Source organism: Ahaetulla prasina, chromosome 5, assembly GCF_028640845.1.
Source record: "Ahaetulla prasina isolate Xishuangbanna chromosome 5, ASM2864084v1, whole genome shotgun sequence".
Lineage (NCBI taxonomy): Eukaryota > Metazoa > Chordata > Lepidosauria > Squamata > Colubridae > Ahaetulla > Ahaetulla prasina.
Window position 1 is genome coordinate 78,766,147 of NC_080543.1, and position 23,383 is coordinate 78,789,529.

The 23,383-nt window shown below is 39.2% G+C and overlaps 1 protein-coding gene across 1 annotated transcript in view; it reads right to left on the reverse strand.

Annotated features, from left to right (window-relative positions):
• Window positions 1-16,161: 16,161 nt before the first annotated feature.
• MBTPS2 (membrane bound transcription factor peptidase, site 2) overlaps window positions 16,162-23,383 on the reverse strand; it is a 260,613-nt gene continuing 253,391 nt past the window's right edge. The window contains exon 11 of the mRNA XM_058185599.1: window positions 16,162-16,220. Within this exon, the coding sequence (XP_058041582.1) occupies window positions 16,177-16,220 (44 nt within the window). The 3' untranslated portion in view covers window positions 16,162-16,176. The remainder of the gene's footprint in view (window positions 16,221-23,383) is intronic.

A 23,383-nucleotide genomic window follows, 5' to 3' on the forward strand; every position in this document is an offset into this window, starting at 1 on the left:
TGTATAACTGGGAAAAGAATCCGGAAGTTCAGTTTTGGAATTTCACTCATCGTGTGCCAGTTTCCTCATGCTAGTAAAGAACTCTTAAAGACAATGGCTTCTGAGTTTTCTTTATGCAGAAGAGGTTTTTCTGGAACCTTGACATTCACCTTGACACTGTTGTATTGCGGTAGTCTGGACAAAGCATCTACCAAAAGGTTTTTCCCTCCCGGTAAATAGTTCAAAGTGAGATTAAAGCGTTGGAAGTACTGTGCCCACTGGACTTGCTTTGGAGACATTTTCTGTGGGGTTTTGAGTGCTTCCAGGTTTTTGTGCTTGGTCCATACTTGGAAAGGTATTTTACTTCGTTCCAAGAAATGTTGCCAAGTTAGGAGTGCCCATTCCTAACTGCAAAAGCCTCCTTTTCCCATATTGCCCATCTCTGTTCAGTTTCAGTTAACTTCCTAGAGGTCTATGCACATGGTTGTAATTTGCCTTCTTCATTCTCTTGGAGTAAAACCACACCCACTGCCACATCACTGGCATCAGCCTAGATTACAAATGGTTTCTCTGGGTCTGGGTGTTTTAATACAGGTTCAGCTGAAAAGATTTTTTTAAGTTTTCAAATGCCGCTTGGCAGTCCATAGTCCAATTCAGTGGTTGGCTAGGTTTCAGTTTATCTACCCCCTTGGTTTTTTAACAGATTTGTAATCGGCAATACTATTTGGGCAAAAGATGGGATAAACTGCCTATAAAAATTAACAAACCCTAGGAAGCTGTGCAATAGTTTGCGAGTATTGGGGATTTCCCACTCGAGGACTGCTCTGACTTTTGCGGGATCCATTTTGACCCCCTGGTGAGAGATTCTATACTCTAGGTAATAAGATATTATCTTGGTGAAAAGCACATTTGGAGAATTTGACAAACCACTTAGCTGCCCTTAATTTCTTCAAAACCCCCTGCACCAATTTAACAGGTTGAGTTTTAGTTTCAGTATAAATCAATATATCATCAAGATAAACCAAAACTCCCTTATACAAGTGCTCAGGCAGCACTTCATTAATTAGCTGCATGAAAACAGTGGGAACTCCTTGAAGTCTGAATGGCAAAACCTTGAACTGAAACATCCTAGCGGACAATTAAATGCTGTTTTTCATTGTCCCCCTTCTCAGATCCTGATCCCGTAATAAGCCTCCCACAAGTCTCATTTAAAAAAATTCTCCCCTTCACCAGATAGGCCAGCATGTCCTTCATTAAGAGTAGGGGATAAAAATTTTCCTTGCAAATAGCATTTAAATCTTTATAATCCACACATAAGCATAATGAGCAATTCTTCTTCTCCCGGAACAGGATGGGGGTGGCCACCTTGGGTCTCAGCAGGTTCAATGAACCCACACTCAAGGCTTTTATCTATGAATTTCTGCAATTCATTCAGTTCTTGGGGAGTCATAGCATAAAGTTTTGGCTTAGCTAGTTTGGGCCTGGTAAAATCTTAATGGCACAATCCATAGACCTATGGGGGGGGGAGTTCATCTGAGGTCACTTCATTGAAAACATCCATCAAATCCTGGTATTCCCTGGGAATGCCAAGTAGAGGTCCATTCGCAGCAGCAGCAGCTACCTCCTCACTCTGCGATATTTCAGTCTGGTGGGGTTCCTTGTTCCGAATTAATTCATCATTAGGAAATTGGAGGGTCCCCTCTGTCCAATCCACCCTTGGGTTCCACTTCTTTAACCACGTTAACCCAGAACTAGAGCCCAGTCCATTCCTAGTGTCACAATGAAAGCAATGGTTTCAGAGTGATTTACCATCATTAGTTTGAGTGGTTCAGTGGCAAACGTGGCCGGGGCGCCCCCCTACAATGGACACACCAAGTTGGCAGAATGAGACTGGGGTTTTTAGTGGCCTTAGTTGAATGCCCAGTTCCCCGACTACAGGCAGGCTTATTAGGTTTCTCATGTACCCCAAATCTAGCAATACCTTAAGTGTCACTTGTCTTCCTGTTACCAGAATTAACAGTTCTATATGGGTTGTAAAGGGTTAGACAACCCCACTCACCAAAGAGTCTTCGTAGTCGCTCTCTGACTGACTGGGTTCCTCCACTGGAGGGGTCGGAGTTTCTTGTACCTTATTGATTCTGGCGGGAACTCAATGACCACATTCATTCAGGGTAATATCTTTGGAATGTGATGGTAACTTGGAGGGTTTCCCTCCAACCTGCTTCTCTCCCTTTCAGGTGGACATTCTCACATGGCACTCATTTGCACGGTGACCTTCCTTCCCACAATGGAAGCAAGCAGCTGAGCACGGTGGGGCAGAGTGATGTTTGGTTTCCTCCCTTCTCCCTTCTGACAGGGATCTCTTCCAGGAGCGGTTTGCGCAGTAGTGGTTTCTAGCTTGGTTGATATCTGGTTCCTCAGCCAAGATACAGCAGCTGTGCAGGTGGACTGGGGCTCCACGGGCAATGCAAGCATAGTACAGGTCATCATTTAAGCCATCTTTGAACCAACTCATGAGTATTTCTCTGACCAATCTATGTGGCAAGTCAGATCATGAAACTCTTCGATGTACTCAGTGTACAACGTCCCTGTCTGATGTGCCTTATGTGGTCTCTAGCCTTTCGGTCGGCTAGGGCATCCTCAAATCTCCATCTCAGGGCTGTCATGAAATGGTTGAAGTTGCAGAGCTCCAGTGCATCTGCATTATGAAGGCTCACCATCCAACATGCAGCTGATCCTTCTAGAGCCAGGGTGACAAACCTGACTTTGGTGCCTTCTGTAGGGAGATCCCTCCCATACTTCTGCATGTAGGTCAGTATGTGTGTGAGGAAAAATTCCAGTTGATTCCTGTCAAATTTGATGCCAAGTGGGAGCACCTTCCATTCTAAGGGTGGAAGCCTCCTCTTGTCAAGTTGCAAGGCTTGAGATGTCTCTTGGGAGGATCTTCCATGGTGGAAATGGGTTCATCAGTAGCCTCCACAATTTCAGCCAATTCCCCTGGGGTTGGGGATCCCTTTCATTCATCGGTAGTCCCCTATTGTACTCCTAAATGGCCTGCAGTGCAATCCTGGGCATTCTGGAACTGCATGCCATGGATGGCCTCCCTCATGAGGTTCGTGGCTTCCTTCAGGAGTTGGTTGGTCTGGTTTGGTGCTCCTTCCAGTTCATCATTGTCATAAAGGTCTCCCATCTCCTACTTCCAACCAGTTCGTTGGCTCTCATGGGTGAGGGTGACATCTTTGGTTCTGCCACCCAAGCCTTCCAACTTCCCAACATTGATGGACCACCTCAGCTTGGCAGTGATGCTTGAGGCAATGTTCTCCGTGACCCAAGCATTGAGGGCCTCACTTGAAATTTTGGGGGGTGAGGTTATACCCAAGTCTTCATCCTCTTTGTGGTCACTGACATGGGGTGCACGGTCTCCATGGTAGGGCTGTTACCACTTCAGGTTGACCAGTTTTCAGTTTTTGCCTAATGTAAGGTCTTGCCTCTCCAATCTTCTCAAGAAAGCAGGACTCTTGAAACTGCAGTTGTTCCAAAAAGGAGCTTTTATTGAAAGGTTTGTGATAACAAGAGATCTAGGTAAGAACTGAAGCTTCTCACTTAAAACCAGCTATTTAAAGCAATGCTAACCAAGCCCTTTCCACACTACATCATTGCAGGGAAACAGAAACTTTGTATAGAGATTAACATAGTAATGCAAGAAACAGAAACTACATTTAGAGATTAGCACAGGAGTGCAGGAAACAGAAACTTCATATGCAGATCACTCCATTCCTCCCCACCAAAATGCCAGTGTCCCTGTAGAAGTATCTGGGACCTGACTACTGTCAAGTAGTTTGATTCACTTTGTTTCAGATCTAAATTTTTCTGTTGACTTATGGCTACTCTGTTGGTATTATATACATAATTCTTACCATTAATTTCCCTGCGCATGATCTATAATAATCTTTGGTACTGCTCTGTTTTTATTAGTGAAAAAAGAGGATGAGGACAATATGATAGAGGATGGCCTTTTTTATCAAAATAATAGAAAGCAAACTTATTGGAATTAATTGCAAAATAAATGATTATTATATTATAGTTAAGTGCCCTGAAGTTGAAAAGAAAGAGGAATGTCTATGGAAGGATCTACCTTTCCTCCTTCCCCAAGAAAGTATAGACTCTTGAAATGTATTTCAAAAGGAACCTTTTATTGAGAAGAAGTGATAGCAGAACAGGCAAAGCAGACTCTAAATTCCTTCCCAAACTGCACACTTAGAAATAGGGCTCTAGAATCCATCCCTCCAGTTCAAATGTAGATTTCAGCCAATCCACAGGTGTGAAGATGTTTATTGTAAGGGCCATCCTGAGAGTCAGATAAGGATCCGTTTCCATGGTCTTCTTCGACTTTCAACCAACTGACACAATCCACATGGCTCTCCCTCCTTATTTCATTTCCAAAAGGTGAGAAGGGCATTTAGGCACCAGGAAAAAGTTTATAAAATACAGCTTATCCCCATGCTCCCCCTTCCTTCCATATGAATAGCAGTATTACATCAGGGATCTGACAATCTAGCAAGTAAGTTTATAGCAAAGGGGAGATTTTAAATTAGATCTCAAATGAATTTTTCATCTGAGAATAAATGTAGGATAAAATTATTGGAAAGTATTAGTCATGCTTTCAAAATGAAATCATGACCTTCAAAAATGAAAATGAAGGTCAAGATATGAAGAATGTTTGACTGGAGCAGATAGTTTTTCCCAAAGCAAATGAACTGAATTCAATTGGTGAACTATGAACCAGCTGAATTCAGCCAAGAGGGGAGAAGGGGAATTACGTATGTGGGTTTTCACAAGGAAAATCCCAGCACTGACTTTGCTTCCGCTGTGCCTAAATGGATTTTTCAATTAAACTGCACCCTTGGTCAATCTAAAGAGCCCGGAATTTCTTTTGTGCCAAATGGGACCCAGTATCATAAGATATTAAAGTTAGAGGTCTTTGTTACCTAGCAAGTAATGAAAGTGGCAGCCTTCTCAATGGAAAGTTTAATTTGCTTTAAGGATGTAAGTCAGGGATAGGCAACCTAGTTTGCACTTGAAGTTTTGGTTATAACTTTCAGAAATCTGTCAGTGTAGTTCAGAAAGTATAGGAGGTTAGTCCAACAGATCCATTGGAAAAACTTTCCTATCATAGTCATATGACACAACCTTAATATTCCTAACTACATTTAGCTCAGTTGAACATATTTCTTTTTATTATTGTTACTGTCATATTTTGAATTTTAGCTTTTATGAGTGTTTGCGGAATATAAATACCAAATTAAATAGATGCACATAGAAACAGATGTGAATTTTTAATGCCTTTTTCTTTCAATGATCTTGTTTGAGGCTAATTGGTTTCACTTCAAAGTTAAAATCAACAATAACTTTTGGAGGAAGACAGGCCTCATGCAGTTGGTTCAACAAATGATTCGTCCTCTCAACTATGCAAACAGGTTCCATATAGAATTTTTGCAATTATGTTTCTTTAGTTACAAAAGCACTGCATTGATTATGTCTAACACATTTTGATATATTACTAAACTTGTCAGAAAGTAAAAGTGAATCACGGGAGAATAGAGTAAAAAATAATTTTAAAAATAATCCAGTTCCCAAACATTTTAAGAGACAGGAAAACTTTTTTTACCACCGAAATGGACTTCAGCTGAATGTGTTTCAGTCCTGGGATCAACATGTTATGTAGTTTTTTGAATGATACAGTATTTAAAACCTGAAATGATATTTCAGAAATGAATGCTGTTAATTATGAATGCATAATCTCTTTCTTTCTCAAACAGTTTGCGTATTGTATCATCTGTTTTCAGCCAAATTGCACCTAAATAAAATATCTATATTCTAGACCTTTGTCAATACAGTAATAAGCATCAGAGAAAAATACTATGTTCAATATTGTTCAGATAACATCTAAATTTTGGGATTAACCTGGATTAGAAGTAAATTGCCAGGTGTAGGGATTAGAGCTGCAAAACAAGATGATATTTAAGGAATCACTTCAAAAGTGAAAAGTTCAGGTGGGGAGGGAGGGGGTAGCTGGAAAAGGGAGACAGATCTGATCATTAAACTGAGATCCTTGATAGTCAGGAGATAACAGGTGACACCAAACTTTAGTACAGTCAATCCTCAGACTACTTTTTATTTTATTTTATTTTATTTTATTCTGACAGTGTACAGGAAAAAAGAGATTCAAGGATGAAGAAGAAGAAGAGCAAGGTATCCAAAAAGAGAAGCCACCTTCTGATTGGTGATTCAATTGTAAGGGATGTAAATTTAGGAAAGGATATGGAGGTTTTGAAAGACGTCAGGTGTCTACCTGGTGCTACTGCCAGCAGAGACAAGAGACGTATTCTTAAGATAGTCAAGAATGCCAGTAAGGATTCTGATGTTGATGCTATTATACACCTTGGCACAAATGATCTGTCCCAAAAGGATGTGCTTTCTGTGCAGAATGATTTCCAGAGCTTAGGGTATGAACTTAATAGCATAGGTTGTAGGCTTAACTTTTCAGAGGTTTTACCAGTACATAAGGAACAAAAAGGTAAAGGCCAGCGTGTAGTGGAGTTTAATGTGTGGCTAAAGGAGTGGTGTAAAGTGGAAGGCTTTGGTTTTATTAGTCATGATGTCTGCAACTGGTCCAATGAAAAATTGTACAAAAGAGATGGATTGCATCCATCAAAGAAAGGGACTGAGTTACTTAGCAATACATTCACAGATTTTCTGGATAAACATTTAAACTGAACAGTGGGGACAGAGAATTAACTGATATGGAAAATTTCTGTCCCCAGCAATCGAAAACTAAAAGGGTTATCAGTGCATGTAACATAGATGTCTGTATGGGTAAGACTATCAACCATGCTATCAAGCAAAACCAAGCATTTAACAGTGAGTGCCATACCATGTGCACTAAACCAACAGGTGGCATGAAAGTAGGGGCAGTCAACACAGGTTATGTAGACAGTAAACACAAGATCAATCCAAATGGACTCAAATGTCTATACACCAATGCACAGAGTATGAGGAATAAACAGGGTGAATTAGAAATCCAAGTAAATGAGGGTAGATATGATATTGTTGCCATTACGGAAACTTGGTGGGATGAAACTGACAAATGGAACATACAGCTAGAGGATATAAATTATTTAAAAGAAATAGACCAAATAAAAGAGGAGGTGGAGTTGCACTATATATAAGAAATAACTACATCTCTACAGAAATAGAGCACAACAATGATGAAAATCATCTTGAATGTATTTGGGTCAATATAAAAGGGTGAAAACGATATTGCCATAGGTCTATACTATAGGCCACCCAACCAAACAGAGGAAGTAGATGAACTTTTGCTAGTCAGCTAACTAAGGTATGTAGGAAGCACATCACAGTAGTAATGGGGATTTTAACTACCCTGACATCAACTGGGAAACAAACTCTGCACCAAGTGGAAGATCCAACAGGTTCCTAACAAACCTAGCAGACAACTTTGTTTCCCAAAAATAGAGAAGGCGACAAGGGGATCAGCCATATTGGACTTAATTCTCACTAACAGAGATGAAATGATAGAAGGTGTTGAAGCTACAGGAACCTTGGGGCAAGTGACCACGCAATATTGGAATTCAACATTAAGCAAATACAAGTAGTAGAACAAAGTCAAACTAGAGTCTTGGACTTTAAGAGAGCTAATTTCAATAAACTTAGAGAGATCTTGAGAAGGATTCAATGGATGAGAATCCTCAGGGGGAAAACAACTCAAGAAGCTTGGGAAATTTTGAAAAGTGAGATTATAAAAGCACAGTCTAACACAATACCAATGAAGAAGAAAAATAGTAGATCACAAAAGAAACCAGCATGGATGCATAAAGAACTATCTGACAAATTGAAAGACAAAAAGGACAAATATAAAAAGTGGAAAGAGGGCAAATAACTAAGGCAGAATATCAGCAACAGCCCGAGCCTGTAAAGATGAAGTGAGGAAAGCTAAGGCTCACAATGAACAAAGGCTAGCGACAAAAGTAAAAATAATAAAAAGCTTCTTCCAACATGTTAAAAACAAGAAAAAGTCAAGGAAACAATTGGCCCATTGCTGGGAGAAAGTGGCAAGAAGATGACAAGCAACAGGAGAAAGCAGATCTACTTAACTCATATTTTGCATCTGTCTTTACACAAAAGGAAAAACAATCCAACCTATCAAAACAGCACTACAAAAAACAGATTAGAAACACAAGTTAAAATAGGGAAGAAAATGGTAAGTGAACACCTGTCTACCCTAGACGTGTTCAAATCACCAGGACCGGATGGATTACACCCCAAGGTTCTGAAGGAACTGGCAGACGTGATCTCAGAACCACTGAACTATATCTTTCAAAGATCCTGGAGCACAGGGGAGCTGCCAGAGGACTGGAAAAGAGCTGATGTAGTTCCCATCTTCAAAAAAGGGGAAAAAAACAGATCCAGGAAACTACAGACCTATCAGTCTGACCTCAATACCGGGGAAGATTCTGGAAAAGATAATCAAGCAACGAATCACCGAACACCTAGAAGCAAACAAAGTAATAACCAAAAGCCAACATGGGTTTGTCAAAAACAGATCATGCCAGACTAATCTTATCGCATTCTTTGACAAAATGACAAAATTAGTAGACCAGAGGAATGCTGTTGATATAATTTACTTGGACTTCAGTAAAGCATTTGATAAAGTAGACCATAACCTACTACTAGATAAAGTAGAAAAATGTGGGTTAGACAGCACCACCACCAGATGGATTCGTAACTGGCTGACCAACCGCACTCAACTTGTAGTCCTCAACGGAACTACATCCACCTGGAGGGAAGTATGCAGTGGAGTACCCCAAGGCTCTGTTTTAGGCCCAGTACTCTTCAACATCTTCATCAATGACTTGGACGAGGGGAACTCATCAAATTTGCAGATGACACCAAGCTGGCAGGAATAGCCAACACTCCAGAAGATAGGCTCAAGTTACAGAAAGATCTTGACAGACTTGAACATTGGGCGCTATCTAACAAAATGAAATTCAACAGTGAAAAAAGTAAGGTTCTACATTTAGGCCAAAAAAACAAAATGCACCAGTACCGTATATGTGGTACCTTGCTCAATAGTAGTACCTGTGAGAGGGATCTTGGAGTCCTAGTGGATAACCATCTAGATATGAGCCAGCAGTGTGCAGCAGCTGTTAAAAAAGCCAACACAGTTCTGGGCTGCATAAACAGAGGGATAGAATCAAGATCACGTGAAGTGCTAGTACCACTTTATAATGCCTTGGTAAGGCCACACTTGGAATATTGCATCCAGTTTTGGTCACCACGATGTAAAAAAGATGTTGAGACTCTAGAAAGAGTGCAGAGAAGAGCAACAAAGATGATTAGGGGACTGGAGGATAAAACATATGAAGAACGGTTGCAGGAACTGGGTATGTCTAGTTTAACAAAAGAAGGACTAGGGAGACATGATAGCAGTGTTCCAATATCTCAGGGGCTGCCACAGAGAAGTGGGAGTCGGGCTGTTCTCCAGAGCACCTGAGGGTAGAACAAGAAGCAATGGGTGGAAACTGATCAAGGAAAGAAGCAACTTAGAACTAAGGAGAAATTTCCTGACAGTTAGAACAATTAATAAGTGGAACAACTTGCCTTCAGAAGTTGTGAATGCTCCAACACTGGAAATTTTTAAGAAAATGTTGGATAACCATCTGACTGAGATGGTGTAGGGTTTCCTGCCTGGGCAGGGGGTTGGACTAGAAGGCCTCCAAGGTCCCTTCCAACTCTGATGTTATGTTATGTTATGTTATGAGCAAAGGCATTGAAGAAGGGACTTAAAGATTGATTAGAGTGTGGAGAGGAGAGTGGAGGAGAGGAGAGGAGAGGAAAGTTATGTTTCTCTTCATAATTTCAAGTTACATGTCTTGAAGATCATCTAAACCGGGGTGTCAAACTCACATCATCATGGCATCATCACGTGATGTATCAGGACTTGTTTCCCCTTCACTAAACTGGGTGTGAGCGTGGCCAGCACATTTCCCCCGCGGGCTGGGAGTTTGACATGATCTAAGCTATTTTCCCTGTGTGTAAAAAAAACCTACATCATGGCTTTGCCAGCTCTTTCCAGCAACATTCCATCCTTGTGCATTTTCTCCTTTGCAGATCCACAATGCAGCCCTTTTTATTCATATGCACTAAAAACACACAAACACACAAGTTTGCTTCTCTTTTAAAAATGCCTATGGAAAAATTAATTTTGTTGAAAAATATAATGCTGATTCAGATTCATCACAGAAAATTCATAAGCTCCCATTTGGTTGTTTCTAAATTTAAGCATTTAAGCATTTATCTGGTTTTCCTAATGTTTAACCTTGTTCTGCATGGGTGTGTAGATAAGCTGAGATATCCAGGTGGCTGGGAACATCATAGTTTGTCAGTGTGGGCCTTTCCAAACCAAATTACAAAAATAATAACCAAATTATTTTTGTAATTAGAGGTGCAATGGACCTTTCTGTCCCAACGTGTATTTTGTGCTATATCTAAGCACAGCTGTAGCAGGTACCTCAGAAATACCATACGTTCTTTAAAAAAAATCAAAAAATCCAGAGTAAGGCATCATTGCTGGAATTTACACACTTGTGACATCTACATTTTAAAAATGCCCTTCTACTTGGCTCAAAGGCTTTCCTGCTTTACCAAAGGGAATTAATTAAGAAAGATCGGAAATTATCTATCTATCTATCTATCTATCTATTTATCTATCTATCTATCTATCTATCTATCCATCCATCCATCCATCCATCCATCTATCATCTATCTTTACATACATACATGCATGCAACTAAGTATTAAAGATATTCTAAATATATATTTTAATAACATTTTTCCTCCAAGACATTACAATGTTATAACAATTTAATACAATCATAGGGCTGGAAGAGACCTTAAGCTCTTTTTAATGAATGCTATAACATGCCTTTTACAGTTTATGCTTGGTAATAATTTAGCTAATAATATTTATTAATTGCTTGATATAACAACTTTTTTCTGCTTAATGTTCAGCAAATGAGAAGTCTTTTTTGGGAGGTGGGGAGAGATTGGAGTTCTGCACAAGTAACTTCAAAAGTTACTCATGTCAAGTATCTTAGTATACTCTGAAGAAATGTAAACTAACCATATTGCCATAATGTCATATTTGGATAATAAAATTTGAATTGTAAATGCCTTCTAAATAGAAAGTAGGGGCTTATATTCTCTTTTCATACCATTTTCTAATGGCTCAAAGTAGAAATAGATAAAAGACAAAACTGAAGGTAACCAAGAAAAAGAGTTATCCAGCATAAAACTCAAATGCTATTCCTGTTTCAGCTTGGTAGGTTTAATTTCATTTGGTTTTAAGTGTACAGTTGTGGATACAGTATATCATTTATAATCATTGAATCTTATAAATGTTGTGAAAGAATGATAAAATAGTTTAAACATTTATCTAGTTTTGCACATTTAAACCAATGAATGAACTGAACTCAGTTATTCTTTGAAAATTACATTCTCCCAAATATTGTAATGCAGTTTCAAATTTAAAAAAAGATTTCAAAATTATTTTAAGTGCCATATGTGTCCTTTCCATGCTTTCTAAGAGGGCGCCGCCGAAGGCTGCCTCAGTGAAATGCTCTCTAATCTTTGTTGCTTATATCCTTACGATTTATACTGATATTGTTTCCTGATTGCTTATTTGTAGCCTATGACTCTCATTAAGTGTTGTAAGTCTTGTACCTTGATGAAGATATCTTTTCTTCAATGTACACTGAGAGAGATGCACCAAGATAAATTTCTTGTGTGTCCAATCACACTTGGCCAATAAAAAATTCAGTTCAGTTCAATTCAATTCAATTCAATTCTAGACAGGAATCTGTTCTGTATAGTTCATATATTGGGAAAAATGAGAAGAGGGAGCACTAAGAATACTACTGATTGCTCCTCAAAGTAATCAAGATAATAAAAATTTGAAATGTAAATGTCTGCTAAATAGAAAGAGGGCTTTTCAAACATGGAACATTTTGTATACTCCTACTTTTAATGCTGGTGTGCATTTGAATGGAAACAGAATAGAGTATTTGAAACTTTGATATGAAGGTGAGTCAACTCAATAATTCCTTTACACAAGTAGGTATTTGCATGCTCCTCCATAATACCCCTTTTTTTAACAGTTTTTTATTTTTTATTTTTTCTCATAAACATAGCTTAACTGTATAGTTTCTTATCTAACATACATATTTTCTTTTAGCTTTCATACTAATACAATCTTCATCCTAAACAATTTAAGTGTATTAACTTAATTCGGGGCTGCTCTTCTACCATTTCATCTCCCCTGTTTTACAAGAATCCTTCTTCTCCCTCTCCTCTCTTTCCTTACCCTCCCTTCTTCCATCTACTCTTCTACTTTCTTCTTTCCTCCTCTCCTTCTCCTTCTCTCCTTCCCCTTCCTTTCCGCCATACCTCCCTTCTTCCTCTCTTCTAACCTTCTCTCCTACTCTTGTTTCCCCTCTCTTTCTTCCTCTCCGTCTCCCTTTCCCTTTCTTCTTTCCCTCCCTCTCTCTCCTCCTCTCTCCTCTCCTCTATCCCTCTCCATTCTCTCTCTATTGTTGTATTCATTTTCAGTTTAGTATTTTCCAAATTTTTACTTTCTTTTCAATTACTTTTTCATTTTACTAAATTCATACATACCATCATAAATGTACATTTATATAATAACATTTTATTTCTTTCATCCCCTTCCCCTTTTCCATTTACCCAGATGTCTTCTGGCTTTCTATTTCTTTTTTGTCTTCTCTCTCATTTACTCATACCTTATCTAATTTATTTCTCTGTAATCTTTTATTCATATTTCTTTTCTAATCATACATAAAATCATCCCCATGTCTTGAAATACATTGATTCCTCTTGGTCTTTTATTCTCAATGTTAACCTATGCATTTCTGCACATTCTAAAATCTTCTTTATTACCTCTCCTTCTGATGGGATTTTTTCTGTCTTCCACTTTGGTGCAAATACAATTCTTGCCATTGTTATTATGTGAATAATCAAATATGTATCTTCTTTGCTATATTTCTCCAGTAATATTCCCAATAAAAATGTCTCTACAACATTTCCTCTAACCATGCCTGTATTCTAACCCAATAATTTTTTGTTTCCGTACATGTCCACCAGATATGATAATATGATCCCATCAATTGAAAACATTTCCAACATTTAGCTGATTTATCCTTAAACATTTCTGCTAATCTTTCTGGTAACATATGCCATCTATAAAACATTTTATATAATTTTTTTTTATATGCAGTTGCCATTGTTAATTTATAATTCCTTTCCCATAGTTGTTGCCATCTCTCTAATTCTATCGTATAACCAGTTTTTTTGCCAATGTTATCATTGTCTCTTTTTCTTCTTCCTCTTCTAATCTAATTTGCAATAAGTAATTATACAGTTTCTTAATCATTTTTTCATCTGTCCCAGTCAATAGCTCATCCAATTTTGATTTTTCCAAAATAAAACAATACTGTTTCAAACCTTTATCATATATTGATTGTATTTGCAGTTATGTATACCAATCTGTCTCTCTCCCTTGTTTTTCTAGTTCCTGTTTCTGTTTTAGTTCTCCCATCTATGTTAAAATATCCTTATATCTCACAATATTTTTTCATGTTAATAATCCATAATACCTTTTTATCGCACTGAACTGACAATTTGAGTTGACTCATGTGATCTGATTCAAGTCATCAAAGTGACTTAGCACTCAAATGGAATTGATTTTATTTGTTGAATTTATTTTATTTGTTGAATCTCAGCTGAACTGCTGTTGTTGAAATGATTCACAATAGATTTCATTCTTAGGAAAAAATGCTCAGTCCAGTCATTGATTTAAAAATATTTATTCCTTATAACTTTAATGTATCTAACAAGCAATATATTTAAATAAAATATAATAATGTGATTGTTAGGAAATACCCAGCCTGGTAGAGGGGAGACCTCAAGTGTGGAATTAGACTTGAATTCTTGTACAGCCACCAGAGATCCAGAACTGCCCCACCCCAAAGTTCTATAAAGCCTTATCAATCTATTCCCAGGTGAAGGCTGACAGATGGGGATGTTGTCCCCAATTAGGGTCTGAGCTTGGTGCCGAGGCCAATGAAGGACGCCAGACATGAGGTGCAGGTTTTGATTGCTTTTTATTGGGGTACCCCAAAGAAAAGGGCCCCTGGCCAAAATGCCAAAAGAGCCAAGAACAAAGGATTAAGAAAGCTTTATATATTTTCACTACAGGAGAAGGTGGGACAAGGCGGGATAACAAGAAATATCATCTAATAAACATTTTATTAATAATTCTACAATTTGTTCTATTGCTCTCTCGCTGTCCCTATTCATTCCTAAGGCTTGGCTAATGAATGCCCCAGGAGTTATCTAATACACATTTGCTGCAGGCCATCTCTATTCCTAACTTTTAGCTGAGGTGTGCAAGTTGCCTAACTCTTATTACTTTTATCAGCTTTCTAACTACCCAGAATTGTTACAAACTTTACACATGCATATCAGGAGGGCTTTAAACTAAAATTGAGGGGGGAGGGGTGACCAGATTCTAGGTTCTCCAGGACCTAATTCCAAACAAAAACCCCTAGAAAGCAAGGCAAATAACGAAGTAAGGAGGGATGGGAAGGAAGACAAATACCAAATAGGAGACAAAGGAAGCATATCCAGAGTCAGGCATAATGACCTCAAGTGCCTATATATAAATGCACAAAGTCTGGAGAACAAACAGGATGAACTTGAACTATTTTTTTTTTTGTTTATATTTATATCCCGCCCTTCTCCAAAGACTCAGGGCGGCTTACAGTGTGTAAGGCAATAGTCTCATTCTATTTGTATATTTACAAAGTCAACTTATTGCCCCCCCAACAATCTGGGTCCTCATTTTACCTACCTTATAAAGGATGGAAGGCTGAGTCAACCTTGGACCTGGTGGGACTAGAACCTGCAGTAATTGCAGGCAGCTGTGTTTTAATAACAGGCTTCTTACAGCCTGAGCCACACCGCGGCCCTATTAATACATGAAGGTAGATATGACATAGTAGGAATAACAGAAACTTGGTGGGTTGAAACCCATGACTGGAACATACTGATAGAAGGATACAAACTCTTCACAAAAAAAAAAAGACCCCATAAAAGAGGAGGTGGAGTTGCACTGTATGTAAAGGACCACTATATTGCTATAGAATTGCATGAACCCAAAGATGAAAACCTCCCAGAATGCATATGGGTCAACATAAAAGACAAAAAGAATGACATGGCCATACGTGTATACTATAGGCCACCCAATCAAGCAGAAAAAATAGATATTCTTTTTGCCAACCAACTAACAAACGTATGTAGGAAACACACTATAATAGTAATGGGGGACTTCAATTACCCTGATATCAATTGGAAAACTAATTCTGCACCAAGTGAAAAGTCAAATAGATTCCTAACCAACCTATCTGACAACTTTTGTCGTCCAAAAGAAGGAGGAGGAACTAGAGGGACAGCCATACCGGACTTAATATTTACAAACAGATATCTATTATAGATATCTATATAAGTATAAATATCTACTATTGACCTCACCCCATTCCTAACAGGTCTGTAAGGGGTGTGCATAAGAGCACAAGCATACCTACCATTCCTGTCCTAATGTTCCCTTTAATTGTATCCAATTCATATAGTTATTACATACTTATGCTTATATATATGCTTATATATCGTATAGTTATTTCATGCTTATGCTTGAAATACTTATACTGTTGTGACAAATAAATAAATAAAATAAATAAATAAATAAATGGTTGAGGGAGTTGAAACTGCAGGAACCTTGGGTGAGAGTGACCATGTCATACTAGAATTCAACATAACGCAAACACAAGCAGTAGAACAAAATGATACCAGAGCCTTAGATTTTAAAAGAGCTGATTTAATAAACTCAGAGAGAACTCTGAGAGAAAGAAAAATAAACTCAGAGAGAAAGATTCCTAGGATGAAAATCCTAAAGGGGAAAACAACTCAAGAATCTTGGGAAATTTGGAAAAAAATGATAATAAAAGCCCAGACCAGCACAATACCGCTGAGAAAAAAACCCCAAGAAATTCAAGAAGAAACCAGCATGGCTGCACAAAGATCTCTCTGACAAACTGAAAGACAAAAAGGACAAGTACAAAAAAATCAAAAGAGGGACACATAACTGAGGCAGGATATCAGCAGACAGCTAGAATCTGCAAAGTCAAAGTCAGGAAAGCAGAGGCTCAGAATGAACAAAGACCTGCAACAAAAGTCAAAGATAACAAAAAAAAGTTTCTTCCAACATATAAGAAAACATATAATAAGAAAAAAATCAAGGAAACAGTTGGTCCAGTAAAGACCATCATTCTTTGCATCAATCTTTTTTTTTATTGAAAAAGTTTTAACAAACAAAAATATTTTCCCCCCCCCTTTTTTTCCCCCTCCCCCCCTCAAAACCCCCTTCCCCCCTCCCTTCACCACCACCACCACCCCGGCTTCCCGGGTCAATCACAAGGTATTGTTATACATAAACCAAACATAGAGTAAAAATTTTCCCTTCTAATCCAATTAACCTCATCCGAGTCTTTTCATTTCCTAACCTCCCCCATTACATTCTAAAATAATACATCCTAATTATTCAAAGGCAATCTGATATCTCCTAATCTGATATCTGTTTTGTATATAATCAATCCATTTTTTCCATTCAATTAAATACCTTTCCTGCATATTGTCATTCAAAAAGGCTGAGATTTTAGCCATCTCAGCCAAGTTAATAACTTTCAATATCCATTCTTCTATTGTAGTTAATTCTTTTTTCTTCCAATATTGTCCAATCAGCAGCCTTGCTGCTGTTATTAAGTTCAAAATCAATTTAATCTCAATCACTGGACAATCTGTTATAATTCCCAAAAGGAAAAATTGCGGCAGGAACTTTATCTTCTTCTTCAAGACATTTTGAATAATCCACCAAATTCTTATCCAAAAGGCCTTAATTCAAGACATTTTGAATAATCCACCAAATATGAAAATATGTAGCATCATCACAGTCACCTCTCCAACATTTTGCTTGGATATCAGGGTATATACATGATAATTTCTTATAGTGCCATCTATAAAACATCTTATAAAAATTTTCCCTTAGATTTTGTGCTTGTGTAAACTTAACATTTCTAATCCAGATTTTCTCCCATGTTACCAACATTATTGGTTCCTGAATATTCTGTGCCCATTTTATCATACAATCCTTTACCAAATCCTTTTCCAAATCTATTTCAAGCAACACATTATACAATCTCTTTATACGCTCCTGGGTCTGATTTCTAATTTGCTTTATTAAATTTTCCTCCCTTTGCATTATACCAATTTTTGATCTTCTTTCCATCTAGCACTTAGTTGCCTATATTGAAACCAAGTATATTTCCTCCCTTCTTCATTTAATACCTGTAAAGATTTTAATTGCAAGCTACCTCCTTCAGCATATAAAAGTTCTTTATAAGTAATCATTTCCTGTTTCTGTTCTATATTTATATTCTCTATTGCATGTCTGGGTGTCAAGGTTCCAGAAAAACCCCTTCTGCATTAAAAAAAACTCAGAAGCCATTGTTTTCCAGAGTTCTTTACTAGCATGAGGAAACTGGCACACGATGAGTGAAATTCCAAAACTGAATTTCCGGATTCTTTTCCCAGTTATACAAACCCCAAGAGTCCCACCCCCCTGACCCCTTTGATGGTCACATGGTCCCACATTCTCCCAGTTCATTCGAATATCTTCTTGCCACTCTTCCTGCAGATGTGAACACCATCCGACCTTGACCGCTTGAAGAATGTTACCATACCCCTCAGCCCCCCCTTCCTCCCCTCAGGGGAAAAATGTGGCAGCGTCTGGAACCCTAAAGTCTAATATGGTTTCCAGGCCTGACAGGCGTCCCCCCTTGGAAAAGAAGCTATATCCTAGGAAAGAAAACAAAGAGTTGATAAAGAAGAGTGTCAGTGGTCCACACTTCCCTTCTACCCCCCCCTCCCCTCTCCAAGAGGTTTTTTAGGTTTGTCAGGGAAAGTGTCATGAAACTGTTTAATCAAATTGTCCGCATTTACTTTCCAACTTTTGACCCAAGTAGATTCAGATAATGGATATCCCTTCCAGTGGACTAAATATTGTAATTGATCTCTGTATAGTCTAGAGTCAAGGATTTTCTTGATTTCATAGTGGGTTTCACCTTGGATTATCAAGGGTGGTGGGGGAGCGGCAGGTTGAGGTCTCAGACCAGACTGTCTAGCAGGTTTTAATAAGCTGGTATGGAATACCGGGTGTATTTTCCCCAACATTCGAGGGAGCTTGAGTTGAATTGTAACAGGATTAATAATTTTTACAATGGGGAAAGGACCCAAAAATTTTGGACCGAATTTTCTGATGGGTATTCTCAACCTCAGATACTTAGTAGATAAAAAGACTTTATCTCCAATGCAAAAAGGGGGTTGAAGGGAACGGTGTCTGTCAGCTTGGGCTTTGTAATTCCGAGCTGTCACAGCTAAGGCCTTTTTTGTATTTTCCCAACCTTTTTTCAACGAATTCATCCAGTCCGTTAGGGAAACGGAAGTGGGGGGTTGCACAGGGAGTTCAGGCATTGGAATGAAGTCCATGCCAGTGGTTACTTGAAAAGGGGTTAACCCCGTGCTGCTGTGTACAGCATTATTATATGCGACTTCTGCAAATGGTAACAAATCTGACCAGTTTTCTTGTTGGTAATTTACATAACACCGTATGTATTGTTCCACGATCGAGTTCAATTTTTCAGCCGCTCCATTGGTCTCCGGATGGAACCCAGAACTAAGTCCTTGAGATGACCCAATGGACCGTAGGAACTCCCTCCAGAACTTGGCTGTGAATTGAACACCCCTGTCGGATATTATCCTTTTAGGAACTCCATGCAGTCTGTAGATGTGTTTGACGAAGAGCTTTGCTAATTTTCTCGCCGATGGCAATCCGGTGCACGCAGTGAAATGGGCCTGTTTAGAGAAAAAGTCCACTACGGTCCATATCACTGTATTTCCTGCACTAGATGGGAGTTCAACAATAAAATCCATGGCAATCTCTTCCCAGGGTCTGGTGGGTTCGGCTACGGGTTGTAGGAGTCCAGGGGGTTTCCCTGGTCTGGACTTCATGGTAGCGCAGGTAGCACAGCTCCGGACATAGTCTTCGACATCTGATTTCATTTTTGGCCACCAGAATTGTCTTCTAGCCAAGTGGAGAGTCTTTAAAAATCCAAAGTGACCTCCTAGGCGAGAGTCGTGGCTTCTCTGTAGTATAGGAAGCCGTATAGCGACGGGTACATAAATCTTGGTTCCCTTCCAGGGTATCCCATCCCTTAAGGTGAGGTCTATGGCTTGTCTCGCAAAGCGACTGGTATTAGGATTCTTTCGAGGGGGTTTGCGTGGTCGGGTAGCAGTTGGTGGGCGATACTGTGGGAGGGGTGTTGGGGCTAGGCAAACTGACGCCCGATGTCCTAGTTTTCCACAACGGTAGCATTTGATTATTGTTGAAGGCTGAAAGGTGGAGGGTGTGGTTGGTCTTAAGAGGGAGGGTCCTGTAGGTGGTCGTTGTGGAGTTGTAGTTGGTGATTGGCTTTGGAGGGGGTTGAATTCTCTGTCCAGAGCGATGGACACGTTGTACCAGTCATTTAGTTGTTCTGGGATTCCTCTGGTGGAGCAGGCTTTTCTGATGTTTTGATCAATGACATTTTTGAAGTAGTGGAGGAGAACTCGATCTGGCCAATGTCTAAGATTGCCAGCAACCCTTCTGAAGTCCCATACAAATTGTTTTAGTGGCTTGTTACCTTGCTTCATCGTTGTTAAGGTGGTTTCACATTCTACAATTAGGTCATCATCTTGAAACCGGTTGCGAAGCAGTGCCATAAATCCGTGAACATGGTTTAGTTCTGGTGCACGTTCATTGTGTAGTTGAGCTATCCATTCTGAGGCTAGCCCCACGTTCATACCATCCAAGATGGCGTTGATTAGGCTTCTTTCTGATGGGTATTGATGTCTATATTGTTCAACGTAAGCCTAAATTCTGCTGAGAAAGTAAGCCAGGTGGTGTGGATTCCCATCAAAGGTTGGTTTGAAAGGGGGAGGGGCTGGGTGACGGGGTGCAGGTGGGTTTAGTTGGCCTGCTTGCGGTTGAAGAGGGATTTGGGGGACGGCCGTTGCTGTTGTGGCTGGTTGCTGTGAAGGGGGGTGGAATTCCCCCTGGCTGCTGAGAAGGAAGTCCTTGAAATGCTTCAGTTGACGAAGCAAAAATCGGCCTGGGGCCCCCAGGAAAGAAAGGTGCTGAACTGGCTGGTTGCCATTGGTATTGGATCCACCCTTGTCCAGGATAAAATGCCCAACCAGGAGGAATAGAAGCTGCTAGAGGCAGCATAGGCCTCTGTTGGCAGGAAAAGTCAATTGGAGGGGGGAGTGGCGATTCCCCCCAAGCCCCTGGTGCTGCCTGAACTCCCTGCCGTCTGAAGGAGGGAAGGGAGGTCCTCCTGCGTTCATCGGAACGGCTTTGAGCTTCAGTAATTTCTCCCTCTCTGGTGGGAGGGAAGGTGAATTTAGGCTGAGCTAAAGGCTCTCGAGGTGGGTGAGCTGAGCTTATACGAGGCCTCACTTCCAAACGCTCAAAAGTTTCAGGGAGGTCTAATAGGGACTGGGATTTCAGGGGGTTTCTCAGGTCCCAATCCAGTGACTCTCCCGATTCTCCGGGTTTTACTGTCCTCCAGTGAGGTTGAGAAGAGGGAGGGGGCTCTCCATTCCGCCCCGGGGAAATATTTTCTCCCGAACGACAGCTTACCCATGAATCAGAGTCTTTGGGCCGTGCTCCAAGCTGACAAGCAGGCTCTACCACTTCGGGTTTTTGAGTCATATCTTCCGATGGGAAGTAGGTGATTTCAGTTTGCTGCTCTTCCATCTTCGCTGGGTCTTTGCACCGCTGTGGAGGTTGCGGAGACTGGGGCCCAGCACCCCCCTAATGGGCCCCCTCTGAGCGGAGGAGAGGGTACCGTTAGCAAAAGAAAGTTAGGAGTTTCTTTTGCTAACGGTCAAGGTTCCAGAAAACCCCTTCTGCATTAAAAAAAACTCAGAAGCCATTGTTTTCCAGAGTTCTTTACTAGCATGAGGAAACTGGCACACGATGAGTGAAATTCCAAAACTGAATTTCCGGATTCTTTTCCCAGTTATACAAACCCCAAGAGTCCCACCCCCCTGACCCCTTTGATGGTCACATGGTCCCACGTTCTCCCAGTTCATTCGAATATCTTCTTGCCACTCTTCCTGCAGATGTGAACACCATCCGACCTTGACCGCTTGAAGAATGTTACCATACCCCTCAGCCCCCCTTCCTCCCCTCAGGGGAAAAATGTGGCAGCGTCTGGAACCCTAAAGTCTAATATGGTTTCCAGGCCTGACACTGGGGCTTGCCCATATAGGAATCTTATAGTCTAGTTTATAGGAATATTTTTTCCAGACACACAAAAGAGCACTTCTCAACACATGACTCTTAAAAGCCTTATCCACTTTTTTTTCATAAAATAAATATGCATGCCATCCATATAGTAAGTCATAACCTTCTATATTAAAAATTCTTTTCTCCGTTAAATTAAACCAGTCACTTATTACTGAAAGGGCTACTGCTTCATAATATAGTTTAAAATTAGGCATTTTTAGGCCTCCTCTTTCCCGTGAATCCTGAATTATTTTCATTTTAACCCTCACCTTTTTACCTTGCAATATAAATTTATTAATCCCAATCTGCCATTCCTCCAAATTTTTATCTTTCTTGATTATTGGTATCATCTGGAACAAAAACAAAAATCTAGGTAACACATTCATCGTAATAACCGCTATCCTCCCCAATAGCGATAGCTGCAGTTTTTTCCAGGCATTCATGTCTTTCTGAACTTTTTGCCATAACAACTCATAATTATTCTTATAAAGTTTCCTGTTCGATGAGCTAATATAAACCCCTAAGTATTTAACCTTTTTTACCACCTCAAATCCTGTTATCTCCTCTAATTTTTGTTTCTGTTGTTTAGACATATTTTTAATTATCACTTTTGTTTTATTCTGATTTATTTTAAATCCTGATACCTTTCCTTATTTATCAATTGTTTCCAACAAAGATATACTTGAATTTATAGGATTTGTTAAAGTAACCACTAAGTCGTCTGCAAAAGCTCCAACTTTATACTCATATTGTCTAATTTTAATTCTCTCTATCTTTTTTAACTTTCGTATTTTATCCAATAATGGTTCCAGAGTTAAAACAAACAATAGTGGTGATAAAGGACATCCCTGTCTCGTTCCTTTCGCAATTTTAATAACTTCTGTCAAACTACCATTTATTATAATCTGAGCTGTTTGCTCTCCATAAATCGCTTTAATTATTCTAACAAAGCAATCTCCAATTTGCATTTTCTCTATTAATTTAAATAAAAAATCCCAATGCAATCGATCAAAGGCCTTCTCCGCATCCAAAAAAATAAGTGCTGCTGAAGTATTCTTCTTTTCCAAATATTCCAATATATTAATAATCTGTCTAACATTATTCCTCATCTGCCTCCCTTTTATAAAACCAGATTGATCAGTATGAATTCTTTGTTGTAAAACTAATATTAATCTATTTGCTATTATTTTAACAAAAATCTTATAATCATTGCTTAAAAGTGAGATCGGCCTATAATTCCTGGGTTTAGAGCAATCTTGTTCCTCTTTCGGTATCAATGAAATAAAAGATGTTTTCCACAACGGGGGTATTCCCCCTCCTAGTTGTATCTGATTAAATAATTCCTTAAGTGGGCCTAGTATTTCATCCTGTAATTTTTTATAATAACTTGCTGTAAGTCCATCTGTACCGGGGTTTTTTCCCATTTTTAATTGTTTAATTGCCTCCACTATTTCTCCAGTAGCTATCTGCCGATTCAACTCTTCCCTTTGTTCTAATGTTAGAGTATTAACCCTGTGATCTTTCAAATAATCATAAATGTCCCTATTCAGTATTTTATCTTTCGCATATAGAGTAGTGTAAAATTCTGAGAAGGCCTTTTTAATTTTGTCCTGTTGATATATCTCTTTACCTTTATATTCTATTTTTTCTATGACACATGCTTTCTGTTTTTTTCTTAAGTTATATGCCAGCCACCTCCCAGGTTTATTTGCATTACAAAAGATATTATGTTTAGCATATTGTATATTTGTTGCCACCTGGTCTGCCATTAAAATATTAAATTGACTGTAATATCCTTATAGCCTCTTTAAG